The 25078-nt window shown below is 43.9% G+C and overlaps 1 protein-coding gene across 1 annotated transcript in view; it reads left to right on the plus strand.

Moving 5' to 3' along the window:
* The window catches only part of ATP6V1C2 (ATPase H+ transporting V1 subunit C2), a 112663-nt gene that overhangs the window by 58372 nt on the left and 29213 nt on the right, over positions 1 to 25078 (plus strand). Inside the window, exons 7-9 of the mRNA XM_033939205.1 lie at positions 1453 to 1551; positions 1641 to 1709; positions 19293 to 19385. Of these exons, the coding sequence (XP_033795096.1) occupies positions 1453 to 1551; positions 1641 to 1709; positions 19293 to 19385 (261 nt within the window). The remainder of the gene's footprint in view (positions 1 to 1452; positions 1552 to 1640; positions 1710 to 19292; positions 19386 to 25078) is intronic.

The following is a 25078-nucleotide window of genomic DNA, read 5'->3' on the forward strand; positions in this document are numbered from 1 at the left end:
TGTATTGGCATTTTAGTTCGCCTGGTATGTTGTTTGTGCCTGTACCCTCCCCCGACTTACCTAGTTTAAAGCCCTGTGGAGTAGGCGGGCTAGGCGGTGTCCAAGGACATTCTTCCCTCTTCTGGTTAGGTGTAGCCCGTCGTGTCCCTGTAGTCCTTGCAATGCTTCTCCATGGTGCAGAAACCCGAAGTTCATCTCCTTGCACCATCCTCGCAGCCAGTCGTTCGCCCTTTGTATTTGATCCTCTCTGGCTCTGCCCTTGCCCCTCACTGGGAGAATCGAGGAGAAGACTACCTGCACATCCATCCTCCTCAGCTTCTCCCCCAGGGCCCTGAAGTCTTCAGGTATGCTGTCCGGGCTGCTCCTTGCAGTGTCGTTGGTTCCGACGTGGATTAGAACCATGGGGAAGTGGTCTCAGGGCTTGATGAGTCTGTCAATGCAAGCAGTGACATCCCGGATCCTGGCCCCTGGCCCCATGCTTAGTTGTTGGTGGCTCAAAGATGCTTTCACCAACTGCAGAGCTTGCTAGAAGGTAGTTCTGTCCATCTTTGGAGGAAGTTCTCAGTTGGGGATCCCCACTACCTACAAGCAGCAAGGGTCAGGACCAGTGTTCAACCTGCTAGGGCCCAGGTCAGAAAATAAAGAAGCGATCCCTTCCCTGATCCTCTCTCCTCCCTGTCTTCCCTCAGATTTCCCCACCTGCCATTACTGTCATACCAACAGACCTTCACCAAATACAGAACAAGGGATAACAATTTAGAAATAAAAATATTTATATAAAAATTGAACTGGGAACCCCAAGAAGTTAAACTGGAAACATGAAAACAGAAATGCATTTCCTTTTCTACTGAATACAATACAGAGACATTTGTAAATGGCGTCTAAAAAGATAGGCATCTATCTCTTGTCAATCACACTTAGGAGCATATTACAGAATCACATCTAACTTAAAACATAGGCATTGGTAATGTAGGCTAGGGTTTTAAAGGCTTACACTATAGGTGCCCAAGTCCTTTACAGCAGTGGCCCCAGCCTTTTTTATACCATGCAAGACGGTTTTTCCATGGACCAGTGGTTGGGAGGAGGGGGGAGAAATCAAGTACATAATAAAATGCATACTATATGATCTAATTATTACATCATTATTACACTGATGCTCGATGCAGGATATTTAGGTAGTTATTTCACTGATTGGTAAGATGGCTGAAACAGTGATATTCAAACAGCAGTTTAAGGGCTAGGGCTTTTCATGTGGTTCTTTAGGTCCCATAGAATTTTGGAAATGCTACACTTGAAAAAGTGTGAGTGAGTAGTAAAGTTGAATATCACTGGGTACACTGTAGTTTGCAAAGTCTTACTTATCCTTTCTCATTTAGTTCACCAGGTTAAGCCATTTTTCCCTGACCACCTTAATTCTGTAAACTAATTTTTTTCTTTTTTTCTTTTTTTTAGTGGTAATCTCCTTACTCGTACCTTAGCTGATATAGTGCACAAAGATGATTTTGTCCTGAACTCTGAATATCTTATTACTCTTCTGGTTGTGGTTCCCAAGTATGTTTTATTGATTTACCTCATGCTTACTTGACTTTTTTAAATGTTTTCCCTAGTACTTAATGCGATTTTGTTTGTGTCACCAAAAGGACATCCTATGTTGCTTGGCAAAAAGCATATGAATCCCTTTCTGAGATGGTAGTACCACGTTCAACAAAGTAAGTGAATTTTTCTGTTCTTTCCTTTGGACAAACCAAGACACTGAAGTTAGCCTTTCCAAAGATTTCCCTCTGAGAGTTGAGAACTTGGGTTTAAGCATTAGCTTAGTACATTAATGAGTCTAAAAGCTCCTTGTAAATTCATGTACTGTCGACTCCGCTTAAGTGCACGGCCTTCGGACTGGGTTGCCACGTGTGCTTAAACAGAGTGTGCGCTTAATAGGAGTGGGGGGGGAGGCTGTAGTTATGCCAGATCAGCTTAAATATGGCATGTGGGCTGCTGGAGCCTAAAGTACAGGAAAGCTATGCCTTACAGCTTGAGTGGAAGCGGAGCACTCACTTTCCCAGCCATCCCAGCGCTATGTGAAGCCTAGTCATTGTGGCCAATCTGTTCTACCAACTGGCTTTCCTCCCAGTCAGAATGTGATTGCATTTAACCGGAGTGAAGACAATGTAAAAGAATAGAGGTGGGACCTATGACATCAGTGCGCATCAGCAGATTGTGTGCTTATCCGAATTGCAAATATCCAGAGTTTACGTCCGTTGACTTTAATGTAAAAAAACCGGGACCGTGGTGGTAGGGTGCGGATAACCGAAGCGTGCGCTTAACCGATGTGCACTTAGGTGGAGTTGACTATAAACCGTTCTGAGCTCCCCTAGGAGAATGGTATAGAAAATTGAATGAATGAATAAATAAATGTAAGCAGTTTTCCTAATTTGAAACATTGCCATAGTATTATACAGAAATGATTGTCTCCGTTCATTTTAATCTCATTTTTGTGCTGTTGAGTCCTCTGTTTGTAGGATCCTTCTAACCCAGGGATCTCAAAGTCCCTCTTTGAGGGCCGCAATCCAGTTGGGTTTTCAGGATTTCCCCAATGAATATGCATGAGATCTATGTGCATGCAATGCTTTCAATGCATATTCATTGGGGGAATCCTGAAGACTCAACTGGATTGCGGCCCTCAAGGAGGGACTTTGAGATCCCTGTTCTAATCAAAATTGAATTTTTTAAAAAAAGAATGCTATAACTAAGGCATCTAATAATATAACATTCACTCATAATCACAACCCCCAGTTTTCTGTACATCTGAATGGTACATTCTGCAGTAAGTTAGAAAATTCTGTGGCAAAGCTTCTAAAACCCTGTGGAAATTGACACATTTATGTAATTTTGCATGTTCACATTATTTTGCTTGTGTCTGTGTCTTAAATTTTGTTCTTTATGGAGTTTTATGAGTGGTGAATATCAGGTATCATGTGGTGGAGGAGATGAGGGAAGAAAGGAAGAGAAGATCTCAGGTATACAGGAATAGCAGGAGAGAAGATTTTGGGGATGAGGGAATGAGAGAGGGAGCAAGACGGGAGGAGAAAGAAAGGTGAATCAGGGATGGGGAGAGAAGGAAGAAAGGTTAAGGATGGTGAGGGAGATTTGAGAGGGGGGATAGAGGGTGACATCTGGGGTCAGTGGGGATGAGGAGAAAGGGCAGGTAGGAAAGAAAAAGAAGGATTTACTGGGATCTGGGAAGGATAGTGATGCTGGGATTCTTGGAGGGGGTGGGAATGAAAGAGTTAGAGTTGTGTTTGGATGCTGGGAGGGGAATTAGTATAATCCTTTGTAGTATTTTGGTAAGTGGGAGGGGAGTTAGAAGTAAAAAGGAGGGGATTACATGAAAGATCCATATGAGGAAGGAGCGTCCCTCCCTGGGCTGCTGCCCTGCTCTCTTTCATATCCCTACCCCACATTCTCTTTCTTTCCTCTTTTCCATCCACCTCAAGTACCCATCTATTATCTCAGATGATGATTTTCTCAGACTTCTTACGTAGTCCTCATCGACCCTCACACCCCCAGCTTATTCCTCTCCTATGTTGATCAGGCTAGCAAAAAGAGGAGAGCAGTGGTGCTGTTTCCTCCTCTGCTGTCAGGACCCAACTTGTACTTTTTTTTTTTTTTTAATTTTTCTTTTATTAAGAAAAGAAGAATACAAAGAAGTAAACCACAATCTGAATACAAAGAACCAGAAACAAAGCAAAACCCAAGACAAAAAGGGTCTACCGCGTTGTTTCTGCACGGAGACAAAAGATACTCATCAAAAGCCAAGAACAACCCACCCTCCAAACCCCCCCCCCATCCCTCACCCCCCCAAGCACTCCAGTGTCAGAAATTCAGAAGAGCACTTCGGGCACCCGGAGACAAATTGTCCCAGACCGGAGCCCAAATCGCTCGGAATTTCCTCCATTGACCAGGGCCACTTTTCTTAGTATCCAAATATTCATACTTCAGCAAAGTAAACAGTTCATTTTTCCACATTGTGAGGGTAGGCACCTCAGCCTGCCTCCATAACAAGAGGATACATTTACGAGATAACAAAAAGGCCTTCTGCAGCAACAGGGAATTACCCCTAGAAAGTCCCAAAGAAGTAAAGTGATAAAAAAGAAAAACCTTCGCTCCAAGGGGAAGTCTTGTCTTTAAGATCGTCTGTAGATGAAGCCCAACAAAAGACCAGAAGGTTTGTATTCTGTCACAGGACCAAAACATATGAAACAAACCCGCAGGGGCAGAACGGCATTTAGGGCATTCAGCATGAGTAGCAATACCGGCCACCAAGGCCTTATATGGGGAAATGTAAAGTCTCAACAAGAATTTATAGTGCTGTTCCTGCAACACCACCGAGCGAGTCAGTCTCGGAAGATGTCGCATGAGGATATGCAAATCCTCACCAGTGATCTGCTCTGTAGAGGCAAGGTCCAGATTCCAAACAACAGCCACTGCATCATAATTCCAAGGTGCCGAAAAACTGCCCAAGCTGATCTGATGAAAGGAGATACTCATACTGGTCGAACGGGACAGGGTCAAAGTCTCCCAAACCATGTCTGCCGTATCTTCATGCAAAGTAGAGCGATCCAGGGAGTGCAGATAGTGACTGACTTGACCATAGGAAAGCCAATCCCGAGCCTGTACAACACCCCGAGCCTGGAGAGCAGGGAAGGAAACCGGAAGGCCCTGTGCTGTCACCACGTTCCGCACATAACAAAGGCCATTGGTCGCCCAAGTCCTCAAGTAAGTCTTAGTGGCATCCGGATCCAAGTCCCGATTTTCCCACAAGGGTAAAAGCACTGTAGAAGTAAAAGGCACCTGCATCCGTTTGCATAACCATTGCCAACATTGGCGCATAGATTTCAACAGAGGATGAGAACGAGTCGGAAAAATCCGATGGGGTCGTTTCGCATGAAGATAATACAACAAGTGCGTAGGCGCCATCAGTTGCTGTTCCAGGGCTACAAGAGTATAATAGGTAGTATTCTTGATCCAGTCCAACAGATGACGAAGGAGACAGGCAACATTGTATTTCTGCAGGTCCGGCAAAGCCAAACCGCCGCTCCCCAGTGGTAAGGAAAGTTGTGCTAAAGTCAATCTGGGCTTCTTATTATTCCAAAGAAATTTACATAACACTTTATGATACAGACCAATGTCCTTATTCGTAATATACATAGGAAAAGTTTGCATCACATATAGCCATTTCGGAAACAGGACCATTTTAAACAATGCTATCCTCCCCCGCAAAGTTAAAGGAAAATTGGTCCAGAGAGCCAATAAATCCCGGGATTTGTGCAATAATACCTTGAAGTTTTCCCCATAAGCCCTTTTAAGATCACCAGTAATATAGATCCCCAAATATTTAAGTCTGTGCGCCACCTTTCGTAATGGAAAAGGGGATGTCCAATCCTCATAAGCATACCCACTAAAGGGCAGGGCCTCCGACTTGTCCAAGTTCAATTCAAAACCAGAAACCTCCCCATGGCACTGAACTAATCGTAAAACCCTTTGAAAAGAACGGCGGGGCTGAGTCAAGAGTAACAAAATGTCATCTGCAAAAGCTAGTCACCGCACTTCATCCTGTCCCACCGGAAGGCCCAAAATAGAGCCATCCGTCCGAATGCGATACAACAAGGGCTCCAGGGCTAAAATAAAAAGTAAAGGAGAGAGCGGACACCCCTGACGGGTGCCCCGCTCCACCCGGAACCCAGCAGAGATAGCACCATTGACCAGCACCGCCGCACTAGGATTAACATAGAGAATCCGCACCATGTCCAGAAATAGACCCCCCAGCCCAAGGTTACCCAAGGCCAAAAACAAGTAGTCCCAATCTACACAATCAAACGCCTTCCGGGCATCTAAACTAATCAAGAGGGCCGGGATAGAAGAAGTCACACTATGCCCCAAAGCAGCCATAATTTTACGCACGTTCCACACCGCCTGCCGCCCCTGAACGAAACCAACCTGATCCGGATGCACAACCTCAGGCAAGATGGAAGACAAACGCATAGCTAAGATTTTTGCGAACAATTTAAGCTCATAGTTAATTAATGAAATAGGACGATAAGAATCCACCGACGCCAGATTCGTAGACGGTTTGGGGAGCAACACCACATGGGCACGATTGGCATGGGCCGGAAAATGTCCATCCAACAGTACCCGAGCAAAGTAAGCCTCCAAATGTGGAACCACATGGTCCTGCAAAATCTTATAAAACTCGGAAGAGAGACCATCAGGCCCCGGGGCCTTAGACAAAGGCGAATTCTTAATCACCTGGCCGATCTCCAAGGCAGTGATGGGTTCATGTAAAAACTGAGTGGATTCCTCCGAGAACCATGGCATGTGGAGATCCCGAAAATAAGAATGTAAAGTTTCCGGGACTGACTGGCGCTTGACATAAAAGTCACGAAAGTGGTCATAAAAAATCTCCGTCAAGCGGTCTCGGTCAGTGACAAAAACACCCCCATGAAGAAGACCTTTACAGAAATGAGGACCCTGCCAAGGATGGACCAAGCGAGCCAGCAGTCTACCAGACCTATTACCATATTTATAAAACCGATACCGGCACGAATGAAGGGACCGTTGACTATGTTCATGAATCTTAACCTGCAAGGCCACCCGAGCCACCAAAAGAGAATCATGGTCCCTCTGAGAGCCGGAAGCAATCCACTGACGTTTACAGGCCTCCACCTTCCGGTGCAAATATAAAAGATCACGCGTTTGAGCCCTGCGCTGTGTGGCCACATACGCTATGGTTTCACCACGAAGAACCGCTTTCGCAATTTCCCACAGCAAAACAGGATTGGAGGCCGAAGAAGCATTGTCGAATAAAAATTGCTTCCAACGTTGAACAATATGTGTCCAAAAATGTTTATCCCAATACAAATAGCGAGGAAAGCGCCACGGACCAGGCGTACCACCGAATTGTAGACCCCGAACCTCCACCCAAATTAACGCATGATCAGAGAGAGTAGGTACATCTATTTCCGCTTTAGTCACCCGTGATAAAAAAGAAGAAACAACCAAGATATAATCTAATCTGGACATGGTGGGATGAGCACGTGCCACATGCGTGAAATCCTTATCCAAAGGATGATACAAACGACACACATCAACAAGATCCAAAACCCTACAAAATTGAGCAAACCCTCTGGCCGCTCTGAAATCCACAGAAGAGGCCCCTCCCAATCTATCCATTTCAGGATCCAGGACTGCATTAAAATCCCCCATAAACATCAAGGGGACATCCGGAAAGGTGGGGCACAGACCCACAAGCTGCTGAAAGAAATCCAGGTTAAACACATTCGGAGCATAAACATTGGCTAATATCAGCTCTTGACCCTGAATGTCCAGATGAAGAAATAAATATCTCCCCCCAGGATCCTTAACCACTCTATGCACTGTATAGGGAAGGTGTTTACTAAGTAGAATGGCCACCCCCGCACTATGGGTAGTACCCGTGGAATAATAAACCTCCTTAACCCAACCCCTACCCAGTTTCTCATGTTCAGCATCAGACAGATGCATCTCCTGGAGACAGGCCACATGCATCCCCTTCTGCCTAAGAGTTTGTAGTATCTTAGACCTTTTTACCGGCGAGTTTATACCCGCCACATTCCAGGAGCACACTTTCAGAGCGGAATCACCCATAGTCGGAACAAAAGATAACAACCACCAAACTACCAAAAAGAAAGAGAGGGGTCGAACGCCCAGCCCACATAAGACCCCCCAGGTCCACCACCAGAGAGACAGGTCCCCTTGGCCCAACATAGTCAAAAACCCCCGACACTGGAGTGCAATTCCCTCCCAAGCCCAACCCCACCCCCCGAGGGAAACTCCCCCTGTCCATCCCCCAACTCCCCCTTGTTCCCCCCAAATCCACCTCACTCATGACGTCCTAATCCTCGCCCCTTCTAAACAAAACCAAGTATGGGAAACCCACAGACCCAGACAATCCCCACAGCCAGACACACATGGGAACCCACAAAATAACCTCCCCAGAAACACATCACACAGCCCCCAAACAGAACAACCAACAAGCCCAACAGACCACTAAGCCCAAGTACAAACCCTACTGGGTCCCCTCAGCCGTAACCGCTATGTCCGGCTGCCTCCTATGCACAGCCGGAGGGACCACCTCAATACCCAAAGTGGTGACAAAAGGCAGGGCGGTGGCCGGAGAATCAAAAGTCTGTGTGCGTCCATCCTTCTGAATCCTCAATTTGGCCGGATAGAGCAGGGCAAACTTCACTTTATTGGCAAACAAAGCCGAGCAAATAGGTGTAAATTCCCGGCGTCGTGTCGCCACTGCAGTAGAATAGTCCTGAAAACAAAGAATAGTTTTATTTTCATGGCGCAGACCCTTGCCAGCTCGGAGGGCTTGTAAGATAGCAGTCTTGTGAGCAAAGTTCAAGATCTTGAATATAACCACACGAGGCCTGGAACCCTCCGGTCCCCGAGGCCCCAGGCGATGCGCCCTCTCCACCCGGAACTTTCCCAAGCGGAAATCCAAGGCAAGTGATTGAGGGATCCAACTTTCCAAGAAGCCAGGCAACTCCGCATCGAGGATATGCTCCGGGAGACCGACGAGATGCAGATTACTCCGGCGAGCCCGATTTTCCAGGTCATCCACCTTCTGAGTTAGGGCTGCCAGCTCCTTGGCCATATTGGAAGATCCCAGCTCCACAGGCTGCACCCGGTCCTCCAAAGTGTTAACCCGATGCTGAACTTCATCCAGCTCCAGCCCCAAGCTATCCAGCCTTTCATGTGCAGCAGTGATTTTATCCAAGAACTGCTGCAATTTTTTATCGATGGCTGCTTCCACCGCCGCCGTGACCTCCGCCACGAGGTCAGAAGTCAGCGCGGGACATGCCGTCGGGCTAGAGGGAGCCGCGTCCGACGCCATCTTGGGATCCTGAAGTCGGCCTCGATCACGAGCGGGACGGGCCGGTTTTGAAGCCATTAGCGCTGCGAAATCGCGCTGCACAAACGGCCCCCGGCAAAACTAGCCACAAGGTTCCTCCGGAGCACTCAGACCCCGATTATAATTGGGGAAGAAAGACGGCAGGGCTCGCGAGGACGGGAGCAGCGCTGTTTAGCGACCACTCACCCCCATGACGTCACCGGAAGTTCCCCAACTTGTACTTTAAATCATGTATCGTCGAAGGGGTCACATGTTGCACTGAGCTGAGGCAGACGTGTGCTGCCTGAGCTCCCGGGCCTCGAGTCGCCGAACGCTTAGTTTTGCTGCCACACGTGCTGTGAGAGCCCACCGGGAGGTCACATTTAAAAAGCAGTTAGCTTATGGACAGATTTTTGTCCGCTCCAGCGCCGCCGATGGCCACAAGAACCGGCAAAAAAGACTGCGACTACCCGCCACAAGGCTCAGACAAAATGGCGCCGATAACTTCGCCTGTGATCCAGCAACTAGCACCAGAGGCGCTGCACGAAATTACACAGGTGGTCACAGCGGCTATGCAGCCTGGAATGGACCGCCTTTCTGAGCAACTTCTCAAACTGGAAACTATGGTTGCAGAAACCACCCGCCGCACAACGGAACTCAAAACCAGAGTTTCCCAGCTCGATGACAAGCAGGGGGCACAAGATCAAGCACTTCAAGACTTTTGACATTAGGGTAATATGTGATCATCTTCGGGATATGGGGAAGCTTAGGTCCAGATACATATGTTTGGTACTCTTTGCATATGACCTTGGGAGCAATTACTAAACTGGTTGCACTCAGGCTGGTCCCGGGTTTAACGTTTCTGTCCTGGGTTGGGCTGGGAGCCTGAGATGGAGACTTTTGACATTAGGGTAATATGTGATCATCTTCGGGATATGGGGAAGCTTAGGTCCAGATACATATGTTTGGTACTCTTTGCATGTGACCTTGGGAGCAATTACTAAACTGGTTGCACTCAGGCTGGTCCTTAGTTTAACGTTTCTGTCCTGGGTTGGGCTGGGAGCCTGAGATGGTGCATTAAGGCCGCAGTCATATTTGTCTGACATATTCATTCGTCATCTCACCCGATTATAGTTATATCTTGGAATTATATTACATTATATTACATTATATCTTGGAATGTATCAGGCATTACTTCCCCTATAAAAACTAAAATATTAAATCAGGTGAAACAGCATAGGGTCGATGTAGCCTACCTGCAGGAAACCCGCCTGACAGATGTAGAACACTCTAAATTGAAGAGATTTTGGGTGGGCGCAGTTTATGCTGCTTCTTCACCACAGAAGAGGGCAGGTGTAGCGATCTTAGAATGCAAAACCTTGCCCTATACTGCTAGAGTGGTAGACCGTGATCCACAGGGACGATATATGTTGTTACATTTAACGGTGGGCACATACTCGTTTTATCTTATAAATGTGTATGCTCCCAATAACTATGACCATTCATTTTTTGAAGGTCTCACAGCTCTGTTGCTAGAGCGGGTGTCAGACCCGATATTCCTTGCTGGAGACTTTAATCATGTCATGGACCCGAGTTGTGATCGCTCCTCTCCGGGGCATGGTATAGGGGGAGCACAAACAAGGGCTATCCCATATCTCTGTGCCACCTTGGATTTGGTAGACCCCTGGTGTTTATTGCACTCAACTGAAAGGGACTATACACACCGCTCGCACGCGCATGGTACGCTTTCTAGAATAGATTATATTCTTACCATGAGCAGGCCTTTTTAAATGTAGATTCTGTGGCTATAGGCCCTGCAGTAATATCGGATCTTGATTTGGATTGAAGTGAATGTAGGCTCAGGCCTCTGAGGTCCAGCACGCTGGCGATTTCCTAGCTATTTGTTTTCTGATGATCATTTTAAATCGTACTTAACAACAAAATGAGATGAGTACCTAGAGTTTAATGGTCAGCATTGTCACAATCCCGCCTTGTTTTGGAGTATGGGAAAAGTGGTCCTTAGAGGAGATTGCATAGCATACATTATAGCTCGAAATCGACGTTTGTCAAGGGGAATAATATGTTTAGAGCGAGAATTAGCAGAAGCAAAAAGACAATACGTATGACAACCGACGTGCACTCTTAAGGAACACTTAATCTAAGTGGAAACGACCCTTAACTCTTACATACATGAGCGTACAGTCAAGATGTTGTTGTATCAGAAGTTTCAATTCCATCGCTATGGGAATCACTCAGGGAAACTCTTGGCGCGGTTGACTAAACAGGCCCGGGGGCCCCGCTATGTGTCCGGTCTAAAAGATACCAATGGTCGGCTGACTCATTCTGCTGAACAGATAGCGCAGATATTCTATGATCATTTTCAGGGAATCTATGGTCGATGGGACTCGGGGGGATAAGTCTCTTATAAGGGACTATTTGGAAGATTCTGGCATCTCTAGGATGTTGGACCAGGATGTGGAGATTTTAAATACACCCATCACTCCCAAAGAATTGCAAAGGGCCATTCAACACCAAACAAACTATTCTGCCCCGGGGCCAGATGGCTTCACAGCAGAATTCTATAAGATGTTATCAGTACAAATTGGGCCCTTTCTACATGAATATTATAATCAGGCGATACAGGAAGAGCAATTTCCGGTGGGAGCTAATGAAGCCTTAATAACATTGATATTGAAAACAGGGAAGGAGAGTGCTGCCCCCGAGTTCTGTTGACCCATTTCTCTTTTAAATGTGGATATTAAAATTCTATCTAAAATTTTAGCTGATCGACTTGCTACCCTCCTTCCAAACCTGATCACCAAAATGACAACACGTCAGACAAAATGAAAAGGAGACTTTTATAATCAGTATATCTGTCTCAACCCAATCTGGATTCAAGTTTAAGTTGTACTTTTTATCATCTTCCTACAAAGAATACATTGACTTTACAATCAAGGCAAATTCCTAAGCCACTAATCTATTCAGGTGCTAGAAAAATACTGCATTAAATTAAGTGACATGTTTTGGTGCTCAAACCAACCCCATATTAACGAAGGGGTTGAATTATCACAAGATTAAACCTAGTAAGCACTGGTGTCTGATATGAAAGCTTTAACTGTGCATCTTTCATCTACATTAATAATTTAGACTAGGAGTGTCCAACCTGCGGCCCCTTGAAGTATTTTGTGTGGCCCTGGTCAAGGGCGATATAGTGTTTTCCTCTGCTGCCCCCGGGTGTTTACCGTCTTGCCAGCTCCCTCCTCTGTTTTGCTGCAGTGTTTACGTGTTTGTGCGGCCCCAGAAAATTTTTTTTCGGCCAATGCAGCACAGGGAAGCCAAAAGGTTGGACACCCCTGATTTTAGACTCTCTTTTATTAGGCTGTGGTAGAGGCTTCTATTGCGATCCAGGACACTAAATGCTTAAATGCTGCTGCAAATCTCATAGGAATTCTATGAGTATTGGAGCAGCATCAGAGTATTTAGCGCTACAGGCCACAGTAGAAACCTCTACCTCAGCTTAGTAAAAAAGGTATGTGTGTGTGTGTGAGGGGGGGGGGGCAGTCATCTTAGGAAAGAAAAAAATCTATCTAATGTGAAGAATACTTATCTCAGTCTTGCTTGATCTTTACAGAAGCACCTATCTCATCCCACAAACCAAGCAGGAATTGAGATGGGATTGAATGGATTTTATGAATGGATAAAGGAAATTTCAGTCTACATCATACCTGAAAATTTCTGAACATGATGACATGACCAACACGTGCAGTTCTCTAAGAACTTGCAGTGTTAGATTTTCGTAAAGAACTGATGGTATTGTCTACTCATCAGATTTTCTGCAATCAGTGCAGCAGTCTCTGTGGGCCTCTGCTTATACAGTATATTTCATATCATTCATTTATGTCTAGAAGTGAGATGGTGGAACCTGATCTAGAAGAAAAGTTAGTGTAGAATTCTGATTTCTTTGTAGCTGGGCTAGAATTTTAAGTGTGGCTTTGTAAAGTCTGATGAATGGAGTTTTGTCTATTGATATTATGAATGTGATATTGTGAGCCGCTTAGTTTATTAAGCAAAGATGAGCAACTAAAATGATTTCGGGGGTGGAACGACCCTTGAGGAAAGGCTAAAGAGATTAGGGCTCTTTAGTTTAAAGAAGAGTTGGATAAGGGAAGATGTGACAGAGATCTATAAAATCCTGAATGAAGTGAAACAGGTAAACATAAATCAATTGTTTACTCTTTCAAAAAGTATGAAGATTAGTTTACACTTCTACTACTACTTATTTCTATAGTACTGCTAGACGTACGTAGCACTGTACATTAAAAGTGCAAGAGACAATCCCTGCTCAATAGAATTTACAATCTAATTAAAATAGGGTTTAGGAAATTTCTCAGAGAGGGAATGAATTCCAGAGTTTAATTACATATCGAATGAAGTTTCAAGTTTATTAAAAAAAATTTTAGACCGCTTATTCAGGTTTCCAAGCGGTTTACAATATAAAATTACATAAAAACACATAAAAACAAGGGATACTAGATAACTTCCGAACATAACAAAAGGTTTTGTTGAAACATACGGAACTACCTCAGACAATAGGGTAGTGGGGAAGAACTACAGTTAATATAGAAAAGGTGCAACATAAAAGGAAAAAAACAATAGGTTTGAGTAAAAAGTAGCAGTTGATTTAAATTTTGCCCTTAAAAGGACAGTTGTTATCCAAAAGCGTCTTGGAACAAGAATGTTTTTAATTTTGCTTTAACTTGTTTTAAATCGGATTCACAGCGCAAGAGGTTAGGCAGCGAATTCCATAGGGTAGGGGCAGTAACCGCAAAGTTATTGGATTGCAACGTATTAATCGATTTTAAAAAAGGTATGACAAGGAGATTCTGAGAAGTAACATAGAAACATAGAAATAGACTGTAGATAAGGGCTACGGCCCATCTAATCTGCCCACCCCAATGACCCTCCCCTACTTTTCTCTGTGAATAGATCCCACATGTCTATCCCATTTGGCCTTAAAATCAGGCACGCTGCTGGCCTCAATAACCTGAAGTGGAGAGATTCCTGTAAGGAATTAGAAGTCTGTTGATGAAATCCAGTTGGGTTATTTAATTTTGTTGTGAGTGTTAAAAGTAAAATTTTATAGCTAATTCTGTGTTCAACTGGTAACCAATGTGCGTTGAGCAAAAGGGGTAAAACGTGATCGTATGTTTTTGCACCACAAATGATCTTAATAGCTGTGTTTTGCACGATCTGAAGCCGTTTAATTTCCTTTTTTGTGATGCCCTTATACAGGGCATTGCAATAGTCTATGCAGGAAATTACCAAAGAGTGGAATAGTGTGTTTAGGGAGGCTGGTTCGAGTAACTTAGTGAGAGAACGTATCATTCTTAGTCGATAGTAACATTTCTGAACGACTACTAATGTGAAAATGATAAGAAAATTTATTGTCGAAAGTAACTCCTAATAATTTTAATGTTGGAACAATTTTGATGGGAAGCGATTCGATCTTCAAAGGAGCTTGAAGTGTTGTTCCTTCTTTAAAAGGAAAAATCATGAGTTTTGATTTGTTGATATTAAGAGACAGTTTATTCAAATCTAACCAAGATTTGATTTTTCCTAGTTTATGATTAATGGAGACTACTTCTTCCTTATTGTTAAGATCGATGGGATGAATCAGTTGCACATCATCCGCTTAAGTGAATGTGATAAAGCCAATGGATTGGGCGACCGTCAAGAGGGGCGATAAGAAAATATTGAAAAGTAGTGGTGATAGAATGGATCCCTGCGGTATTCTGTGTTTAGTGGAAAAAGATTCGGACAAGGTGCCATTAAAGATGACTTTTGATGATCTATCTGTGAAGTAGGAAACAAACCAGTCCATGACCTGGTCAGATATACTAATTTCTTGAAGTCGCATTAGAAGCAGGCTATGATCAATAGTATCGAAAGCAGAAGAAAGATCTAAGGAAATAAGCAGTACAGATTGATGGTGATCGAGATGGTATAGTATTTTAGTGGTAAGACCTAGCAAGGAAAGTTCTGTAGAATGACAATGACGGAAGCCAGTTTGATTAGGATGAAGTACATTAGTTTTCTCAACAAAGTCAGAGAGTTGATGGAAAACTATTTTTTCGGTAAGTTTTGCCATGAATGGTAGGTTTGCTATGGGACGGTAGTTAGACAAATCCTGAGTACTAATGTTTTGATCCTTGATAATCGGATAGATAGTTGATTGTTTCCAAGTCTTAGGTAAAGATCCGGAAGACAAACTTGAATTGACCAAGTCTTTTATGTATGGACCGAAAATGGGAAATAATCGTTTTAAAAGGAAGGGGGGGATGACTTCTGTGCTAGTCCCTTTTAAATTAAGCATGTTAATAACATCTTTGTATTTCCTCCAAGCTAGGAGGGTGAAATGAGAGCATTTAGAATAGGACAGATTAATTGTATTGTTGAACCTACAAAGTCTACAGAGGAACTTGAAGTAGCGTTAAGCGGAAAAGTGTCTCTGATTTTCTGGACTTTATCGATAAAGAAAGTGGCGAGGGCTTGTGCTGAGGGTGTAAGACTGGATTTGTTTGTTTCCCTTTTCTTTGTTGTTAAGGATTTGACAATTGTGTATAAAGCGGAGGAATTTTTAGCCTTCTTGATTTGTTTGGTGTAGTATTCTTTTTCGGTTTTGTTGATTTCAGATCTGTAGTACGCGGCATGCTCCTTGAATTTATTGAAATTGAATAGTGTTTTATTGTGCCTCCATTTACGTTCAAGGGAACGTAATTGTCTTTTTAGTAGGTTTAGACTTGCGGAGTACCATGGATTTTTTTTGTTTACGGGGAGAGATTGTGAAAGTGACTGCTGGTGCAATAGAATTTAGAAGGTTGCCAATGGATTGATTCCATGCTTGAATTTTTTCATCAACAGTAGGCCTGGATAGTTGTTCAAAAGAAAGGCGGAAGTTTGGAGGAGATATCTGCAGCTTCCAGCTTACTATAGTTCCTAGTGGTAATTATTTTAGGTTACTTTGGTAGTTAGAGTTTAGTTGTTGAAAAGAGACTAAGAAGTGGTCAGACCATGGGACAGGTGTAATAGTTAATGCTTGGAAGTTGTAACATTGAGATGTTGGGGTTAATACCATATCTAGAGTATGGCCTGCAATGTGGGTGGGGCTAGTTATTAATGAGTACAAATCCAAGTCTTTTAGGAAAGTAAGGATTTCTGATGTGGAAGCGTTATTGGAATCTTCAAAGTGAATATTTCTATGTTTGGAGACAGGGCAGTGGGGTCATGCAGTTTTGGGGGCTGGGGTAATTTGTATGGTGGGGCAGTTGGGAAAGGTGCAGTGGTAGTTTTTGGGATAGAGTTGTTGAAAAGTGTTAGGGCAATTTGTGGAATGGTAAGTCAGTTATGGAGTAGTTTTGGGGTTGGGGCAGTTAGTGGGTTGATGAAACATTTGTGGAAGGTTGTTATTGGGGTTGGGAACAGGGTTTCGGGTAGTGGCTCTGTTGCAGGTGCTAGGTTTTGGGTTTGGGACAGTTTACAGCATGTTGGGGCAGTTGCAGGTAGCAATTATTAGGGTTGGGATAGTATGAAGGGTAGTTGGGCCATTGTGGGGTTGTTATTGGGGTTAGGGACAATTTTGGGGATGGAAGGTCTGATATAGGAGCTAGATATTGGGGTTGAGAGCAGTTTGTAGGGTGGAGTTGCATAAGGTAGCTATCAGGGTTTGGGGCAGTTTAGGTAGTTGGTTTGTGGAGGTGGGGGAACAGAGATCAGAGAGAGGCAATCCCTAACTGCTCTGTTTCACTGTATGTAAGTTTCTATGTTTCAGAATCTGAAGCTCTTTCTCCATGTAAATGCATTGCACCATTTTACTTTAGTTTGGTAGGAGGGTGGGGAAAGTTATTTCTCCGTAACCTTAGTCTCATTTGGACCATTTTTGAACTCATGCCTCCCATTATTCAACCAGCAATGGTCAGAATATTTTTAAACTCTGATTGTCGCTGGCTAGATTAGCTTTGGATATTTAGTGCTGGTCCTTGTGTGGACACTAGAACCGAATATCCAGAGCTTATTTTGTTAGCCTTGGCCACCGGAGCTCATGCAGGTCCTGACTGATATTCAGCCAGAGCACATATAAAGTTATGTGAATGAATATTGAGCCAGCACCCGCATAGCTATTTTTACTTAAAAACTATTTTAGCTATTTTAGCTTAAAAACCTTCCTGATCTCTCTCCTGGCCTCTCAAATAGCTCCTACCCTCCATCCTTAAGGTCTAGGTAGGGCCCGCTGGGCCTACCTGTCTCCCTGGTAGACCCCCCGATGGTGGGTCGTTGGTGGCAGAAGCAGAGCCTTCTCACTCCTGGCTCTTGCAGCTCCACTTCTAAATGGCTGCTATGACCTCTTGTCGAAGGGGGTAAGAGGGAGGGGGGTTATTGAGAGACTGGAAGAGGGATTTGGAGGGTTTTAAAGAGTAAAGATAGTTATGTGGGTGCTGGCAATTATTCAGAGCCAGCACCAGCATATAGGAAGTGGCTAATTTAGGACAGCTTTTGAGCCGTCTTAAATAAAGCCACTTAGCTAGGTGGGTGCTGGCAATGAATATTGCCTATACCCACATAACTCTGGGCTCCTCCCCAGTGCTGCCCCTGACGTGCCCACTTTTGGGTCAGGCGGTCTGTGGAGATAGTGTCGCTGAATAAGTGCTGCTGAATATTCCCACTTAGGCAGCAAGAAGCAATTTAAGCGGGCAGGAGAGACTCTTGCCCACTTAAATTGCTTTGAAAACCGGCCAGATTGTGTCATCTTGTTGGTTTTCCCACATGACAAGTTTCATCATTCTGTTAAATTTTTGAAGAGTTATTTTGGCCCCCAAAAGACAAATATGCAGATGGACAAACAAATATTTCTAAACCCCTTTCTTGTATAATTCTTTCCAACTCCCCTTAAGCTGGAAATAATAAAAATGCTATGAAATAGGATACATAGAAACATGATGGCAGATAAAAGCCAAATGGCCCATCCAGTCTGCCCATTCACAATAACCATTATCTCTTCCTCTCTCTTTAAGAGATCCCAGATGCCTATCCCACATTTTATTGATCTTGAATTCAGACACAGTTTTTGTCTCCACCACCTCTTCCGGGAGATTGTTCCATGCATCTACTACCCTTTCTGTAAAAAAACTATTTCCTTAGAGAACTCCTGAGCCTATCTCCTCTTAACTTCATCCTATGCCCTCTCATGCTAGAGCTTCCTTTCAAATGAGAAAGACTCGACTCGTGCGCATTTACGCTACATAGGTATTTAAATGTCTCTATCTTATCTCCCCTCTCCCGCCTTTCCTCCAAAGTATACATATTGAGATCTTTAAGTCTGTCCCTATTTGATGAAGACCACGTACTTTAGTAGCCTTCCTCTGGACCGACTCCATTCTTTTAATATCTTTTTGAAGGTGTAGTCTTCAGAATTGTATACAATATTCTAAATGAGGTCTCACCAGTGTCTTATACAGGGGCATCAATACCTCCTTTTCCCTACTGGCCATACCTCTCCTTAGGCACCCTAGCATCCTTCTAGCTTTTCAATCCGTTTGGCCACCTTAAGATCATTACATACAATCACACCCAAATCCTGCTGTTCTGTCGTGCACATAAGTTCTTCACCCCCCCGGTTAGAATAACTTTCAGCAGAAGATACCCATCTGTATGAATCTATTTATAAGTTCATATGACTATACCAGTGGTCTCAAACTCAAACCCTTTGCAGGGCCACATTTTGGATTTGTAGGTACTTGGAGGGCCTCAGAAAAAAAATAGTTAATGTCTTATTAAAGAAATGACAATTTTGCACGAGGTAAAACTCTTTATTTTATTTAATTTAATTTCTATCCCATCCTCCCAGTAGCTCAGAATGGGTTACAAGGTTTATAGTTTATAAATCTTTCCTTTTGGTTAAGTCCTAATAATAATATTGTAATTTATAGCTAGAGACATAGGATCAAGAAACTTTTATTTTGCTTTTGTGATTATGATAAACATATTGAGGGCCTCAAAATAGTACCTGGCGGGCCACATGTGGTCCCCGGGCAGCGAGTTTGAGACCACTGGACTATACAGTGAATCTTAGGCCCCTTTTATCAAGCTGCGTTAGGGTTGTGGTGTTTAAAAAAAAAAAAAAAAAATTATTGTAGGCTGCTGCAATAAAAGCTCTGATGCTCATAGAATTCCTATGAGCATCACAACCTTTATCACAGTATCTCGCAATAAAAAAAACCCCTAATGCAGCTTGATAAAAGAGGTCCTTAGTTTGTTTTAAAAATCCAATTTTATATGTCCCAAAAATTTTGAACTATTTTTGTTGCAGGATGATTGCAGAGGATGCAGAAGCAGGGCTTTTCACAGTCACCCTGTTCAGAAAAGTGATGGATGAATTCAAAGCTAAAGCAAGAGAAAATAAGTACGTTTTAATTTTTACTAACATGAATATTTAGAAATGTGATTAGTAGTGTTCTCTTTAGCTTGAGATTTCCCACTCCAAAAGTAGTTTCAGGCCTAGATGCACTAAGAGAATCAGTAAGACCATGTGTGTCTGCACCGATCTGATTTTTTGGCCAATTCAGAAAGAGCTACTGATGCACTAAAATGTATGCATGCAATGATTCACATGGATGTTAATCATAATCCCTGACTCTGCCATCCAGTGATCGCTGTGAAAGTAACTCTCACACATGCGCAGAGCCAGCAGGGGAAGCCCTAAAAGCAACCGCCCCCCCCCCCATGTCAGTGAAAACGGCAAGCAGAATGCCCACTTCCTTCTGCCATGCCGAACCCATCCCCCCATGAAAAAATTGGCAGGAGGGATGCCCACCACCCTTCCCCCCCAAGGCAGTGAAACGGCAGGAAGGATGTCTAGTCCCTCTTACTACCAAAGGTCCACCCCCGCGCCTGGTGTCCCACCAAACATTCCAAACCCTCCCCCTTCCCTCCCCACCTTGATAAAAAAGCAGGAGGGATGCCCACATAATTTTCATTTTCTTTGTTTGTGACATGTTAACTCTTGCAAAGCCAAATTTTGCATAGATCATCCAGGTCTGAAAAGGGATTTTCAAATTGGGCTGTTCAAAATTTGCAAGATATTTTACTAAAAGGCTCACTGAAGACAGCTTTTATAAAAATTTACCATGGAACATATAGGATTTTTGGCACCAAATGTGTTGGAAAATATGCAATTTTAAAAAACAGAAAAGGCTTGTCCAGTAGGAGTTGCATCATTTGAAGCTTTGTACTTACAAGCAGTAGAGCTTATGGGGCTCATAATAATTTTAAAAAAAGTATAAAAAGTGGCCTAAATGGCTACTTGGACGATCAAAAAGCCTGATCGTCCAAGTACCCATAATCAAAGCAGGTTTCAGATGTATCTAAAACCAGCTTAGGCCTTTCCCCTGCCTTTAAACGCACAGAGAGAAAAGAGGCGATTTTAGAGGAGGGGAAAGGGCGGGCTGTGGGTGGGAGGTGGGCCAACCTAGACCTAGGCGTGCAGCAGGTATAACCAAAATTTTAGGCAGGTTGCCTAGTCGGCACTTATACGTTTTGACAGACCAAGTCAAAACAGGTATAAATGCCGAAAAGGGGCCCTTGAGCTGATCGTGGCTGCTGCCTAAAAGCTCTTGTTTTGGACGTTTGGGGCTTAGGCTTTTTTTTGGTCGATTATAGGGTATAAGTTTAGACGTAGTGGTGGTCTGTGTGTTTAAACAGCTGAACGTAGAGGCAGGCCATTATTAAAAAAACAAACCCTCCTTTTGGATGTTTTTTTTGATAATGGACATTTTCCCTGCTTCTACTGTCAACGTTTAAGGCCTTAGGCCAAAAGGGGACTTAGACGTTTTTTTTATTATGCCCCTCCACGTGTGTAAATGGTGGATTTTGTGATTTCACAAAACTGCATCTCCAAGGGGAGTCAAATAAGGAACAGATATAGCACTTAGCTATTGGGCTTTTTCAAGTAGTTTTGAGAACTACAGATAAAAGTAGAATTCCCCTTCCCTTCCCTATCTATCACTCTTCTAAACCCCAGATCCAAATGAGTAGTTAGCCGACAGTTATGCATGACATGAAGCAGCCATAAATGCCGATGGGTGAAACATTTTGATGTTTACATGTATTATCTATTTCAAAATTGGAAATACACATAGGCAGCAAGTCTTTAAAAGGTGGTAAATATGTGCACTAAGATAATATTTCTATAACAGCATCTGGGCACCCAGACTCCCATTATAGAACAGCCTAAGTTGGCATTTGAGTTTTAGTATTTAGGCACCAACACTTGTACCACATAAAACATGCCAGTACTAGGTGTGCAACTTAAAGTATTCTATAAGTTTGGCACTTAAGTCTATGACCCTGCCCATGCCCTGCTTCCTTGGCAGTTATATGCTAAAGCACTTAGCCACTAATTTATAGAATAGTACCTAAGTGCAGTTAGGCGCCCAAATAGAGGTAAATGGCAGTTAGGCTTCTAACTTTTCTGTTATGTGTCAATTAGGCACCTGACTTTAGACATCCCCAGGTAGGCCTGAAGGCACCTCCGGGAGCCTAGGGAGACCCGCAAGACGCCTAAGCTCGCCTAAGGGCCTTAGGCGAACCTAGGTGGCCCTACGCGTCTCCCTAGTAGAGGAAGAAACCTTAAAAATGTAGGCCAGCAAAATGCTGGTCTACATTGTAAGTAGACGCAGCTGCTATACTTATCGCGGCAAGGGATCTCTCTGCCGCTATAAGTATAGCGGGCCGCGGCCTGTCCGATCGGATGCCCCCCCCCCCGACATTACCGATCTCCCTCCCACCCCGACACTACCGATGCTGGCAGGAGAGTGCCCAATCCCTCCTGCCCGAAGACAGCGCACCCCCCCTCCTGCCCGAAGACGGCGCACCCCTCCTGCCCGAAGACGGCGCACCCCTCCTGCCCGAAGACTGCACACCACCCCCCCGGCGCTAACAACCCCCAAAGTAACCTGTTCTTCGGGCCAGACGGTTCTTTCCCGTCTAGCCGGTAAGCCCGCCTCGTCGAAATGAGGCGGGCTCGCCCCTTCCCGGCCCATCCCACCGAAGCCTAAGGCCTGATTGGCCCAGGCTCTAGAAGCCTGGACCAATCAGGCCTTAGGCATAGCGGGTCCGCCCATCCCCACTAAGTCTAAGGTCTGATTGGCCAAGTGGGGATGGGCGGACCCGCTATGCCTAAGGCCTGATTGGTCCAGGCTTCTAGAGCCTGGGCCAATCAGGCCTTAGGCTTCGGTGGGATGGGCCGGGAAGGGGCGAGCCCGCCTCATTTCGACGAGGCGGGCTTACCGGCTAGACGGGAAAGAACCGTCTGGCCCGAAGAACAGGTTACTTTGGGGGTTGTTAGCGCCGGGGGGGGTGGTGTGCAGTCTTCGGGCAGGAGGGGTGCGCCGTCTTCGGGCAGGAGGGGGGTGCGCTGTCTTCGGGCAGGAGGGATTGGGCACTCTCCTGCCAGCATCGGTAGTGTCGGGGTGGGAGGGAGATCGGTAATGTCGGGGGGGGGGGGGGCGGTTGGTAGTCTCAATCTTGTGGTACTCTATATACAATTAGGGGAAATATAGTTTTAAGGTCTGCCTAAACCACATCCAGAAGACAAACCCTTTGAATCTGCATACCAGATGTGTAAGGACAAACAAGCCATATCATTCTCATATGCAGATGACTTCATCCCTGGAGCCTGGTATAGAAACGCTGCCTAGTGCATTGAATCGTTAAGAGTTTGAGGCAGCATTACCACTGTGCATGTGCCTTCCCACTCAACTTGTGAGTGCTGGACCAGCAGTATTTTCATATCTGTGGTGAAGAAATAATGTTTTTTTTTCTCCAGCAGTTCTTTCAACGTGTTTATTTCTGACTTTGGATGCCTTCCCTCACAGGCTTTTTTGTGTGCCCCCTTAAAAAATAGTCTCCTTTTTGTGTAGTTTCCTGCCTCTATTTTCCATAGAAAGTATTTTTGCTCACTTGTTTTCTTTCTTTTTTTTTGACTCTCAGAGTTTGCTTAGGCCCAAGCATCAGCTGGGTACTGCCCTTGTTTTCAGGTGAGCTGTTCCCCTTTTTGTTCTCACTACCGAATCATTTGATTTTACTTGGTCCATTTTTCCTTCCATGACCTCTAAAGTTCCCATGTGGCTTTAAGTACTATTTATTCCTGGTACAATAGGACCATCTTTTGAGGCTGACACATGTTCCTGGTGTATCCAGTGTATGTGTTCTTTCTTTGTGTATGTAGAAAAACACCCTTCAAAATCCAGAGAGGCTCAAATATTTTTGGAGCCAGGTCCAAATCATTGATGTAGCATCCCCATAATTGGCACTGGCATGGGAAGCATCTGTCTTTATGGCTACCAGATCGGTACCAGACATTGGGAGGGGCATCCACCTGCATTGGCGCTGGCCACTGTGCTGTGCTCCCAGGAATGGTCAGCATTGGACTTGACATCGAAGAGGCATGTGGATTCAATATGATCATCAGCAATGAGGGATATCAATGTTCGACATCAGGCAAAGGACCAAGAAGCACAAGCATTGGTTCTCCTTGCCCCATGGTGTTGGAAGCTCTGGATCATCGAAGTCACTGGTACCCGAGAAGCATTGGAGGGTTGCTTCCCTTCTATAGTAGAGATACCTTTGCGCCAGTCACTAGGACACAGCTTCTGACACAGCACTGACATAACATAACAACATAATATTGTGCTTATTAACCGCGTAACCAGAAGTTCAACGTGGTTTACAAAAGATTATAAAAGTGAGCTTATTACATAAAATAAGATGGTTAGTTAGTCAGTCAAATATTTAGAAAAAAAGATAGGTCTTCAATTGTTTTCTAAAATGTCTGTAAGAACGAGTTGTGAGCAGTAGCATTCAAAATTCATTGTCATGAAGATGCCAAAGTATGATTAAGAAATTTCTTACTCCTACAACCCTGGGCAGATGGAAAATTAAACAAAGGATGAGTTCTTCTACTGTGTCTGTATGAAGCCAATGAAAAGCTGTTGACCAGATAAAAAGGAGCTATACCATAAACAGCCTTATAACAGAAACAGCCTAACTTAAACAACCCCCGAGCTTCCATAGGCAACCAATGCAATTCACAATAAAAGGGTGTGACATGATCATATTTCTTCAAGCCATAAATTATTCTGATTTCTGTATTCTGTATTAGTATAAGTCTTGCTAATTCTTTCTTAGTGACTGTTAGATAGATAATATTACAGTAATCGAGAAGACTTAGTAATAATGATTGGACCAATAATCTAAAAGCAGTAGATTTGAAATAAGATCTAATTGTTCGTAATTTCCATAACGTAAAATGTCATTTACGTACCACAGCATCTATCTGAGCTTTCATTGTAAGATGCTGATCCAGAAAAACTTCTAAAATTTTAATCGTTGGATGAATTATATACGAAGTTGAATTTATACTGATGGAAGGTTCAAAGGGAATTTTACTAGAGGATACCACAAAAAACTTTGTTTTGCCATAGTTAAGTTTGAGTATAAATTTTTGCATCCAAGAATCCATCTGCTTCATTACAATTTCAACTTTAGTGGTAATCTGAGATAAAACTGAAGTAAAAGGTATGACAATAGTGATGTCATCAGCACGTTAGATAGATTGTGAGCCCACCGGGACAGATAGGGAAAATGCTTGAGTACCTGATTGTAAAAAACCGCTTAGATAACCTTGATAGGCGGTATATAAAATCCTAATAAAACTTGAAACATAACTAAACAGTCCTACATCCAGACTACTCAAACACGAACCCAGTGATGAAAGATAAACATTAAATAATGTGGGTAAAAGTGGAAATACCTAGGAACACCGCATGGGTTTTTCCAGATAGAAGAAAGAAGAACATAAGAACATAAGAAGTTGCCCCTGCTGAGTCAGACCAGAGGTCCATCTTGCTCAGCAGTCTGCTCCCGCGGCGGCCCATCAGGCCTAGTGCCTGAACAGTGGTCCCTGATTAATTTTGTAACTTACCTCTAATCCCATCCCTATAATCTACCTTTACTCTTATCTGTACCCCTCAATCCCTTTGTCTTCCAAGTACCTATCCAAAGCTTCTTTGAACCCCTGTAACGTGCTCCTGTTTA

The sequence above is a fragment of the Geotrypetes seraphini genome, chromosome 3 (genome assembly GCF_902459505.1).
Source record: "Geotrypetes seraphini chromosome 3, aGeoSer1.1, whole genome shotgun sequence".
NCBI lineage: Eukaryota > Metazoa > Chordata > Amphibia > Gymnophiona > Dermophiidae > Geotrypetes > Geotrypetes seraphini.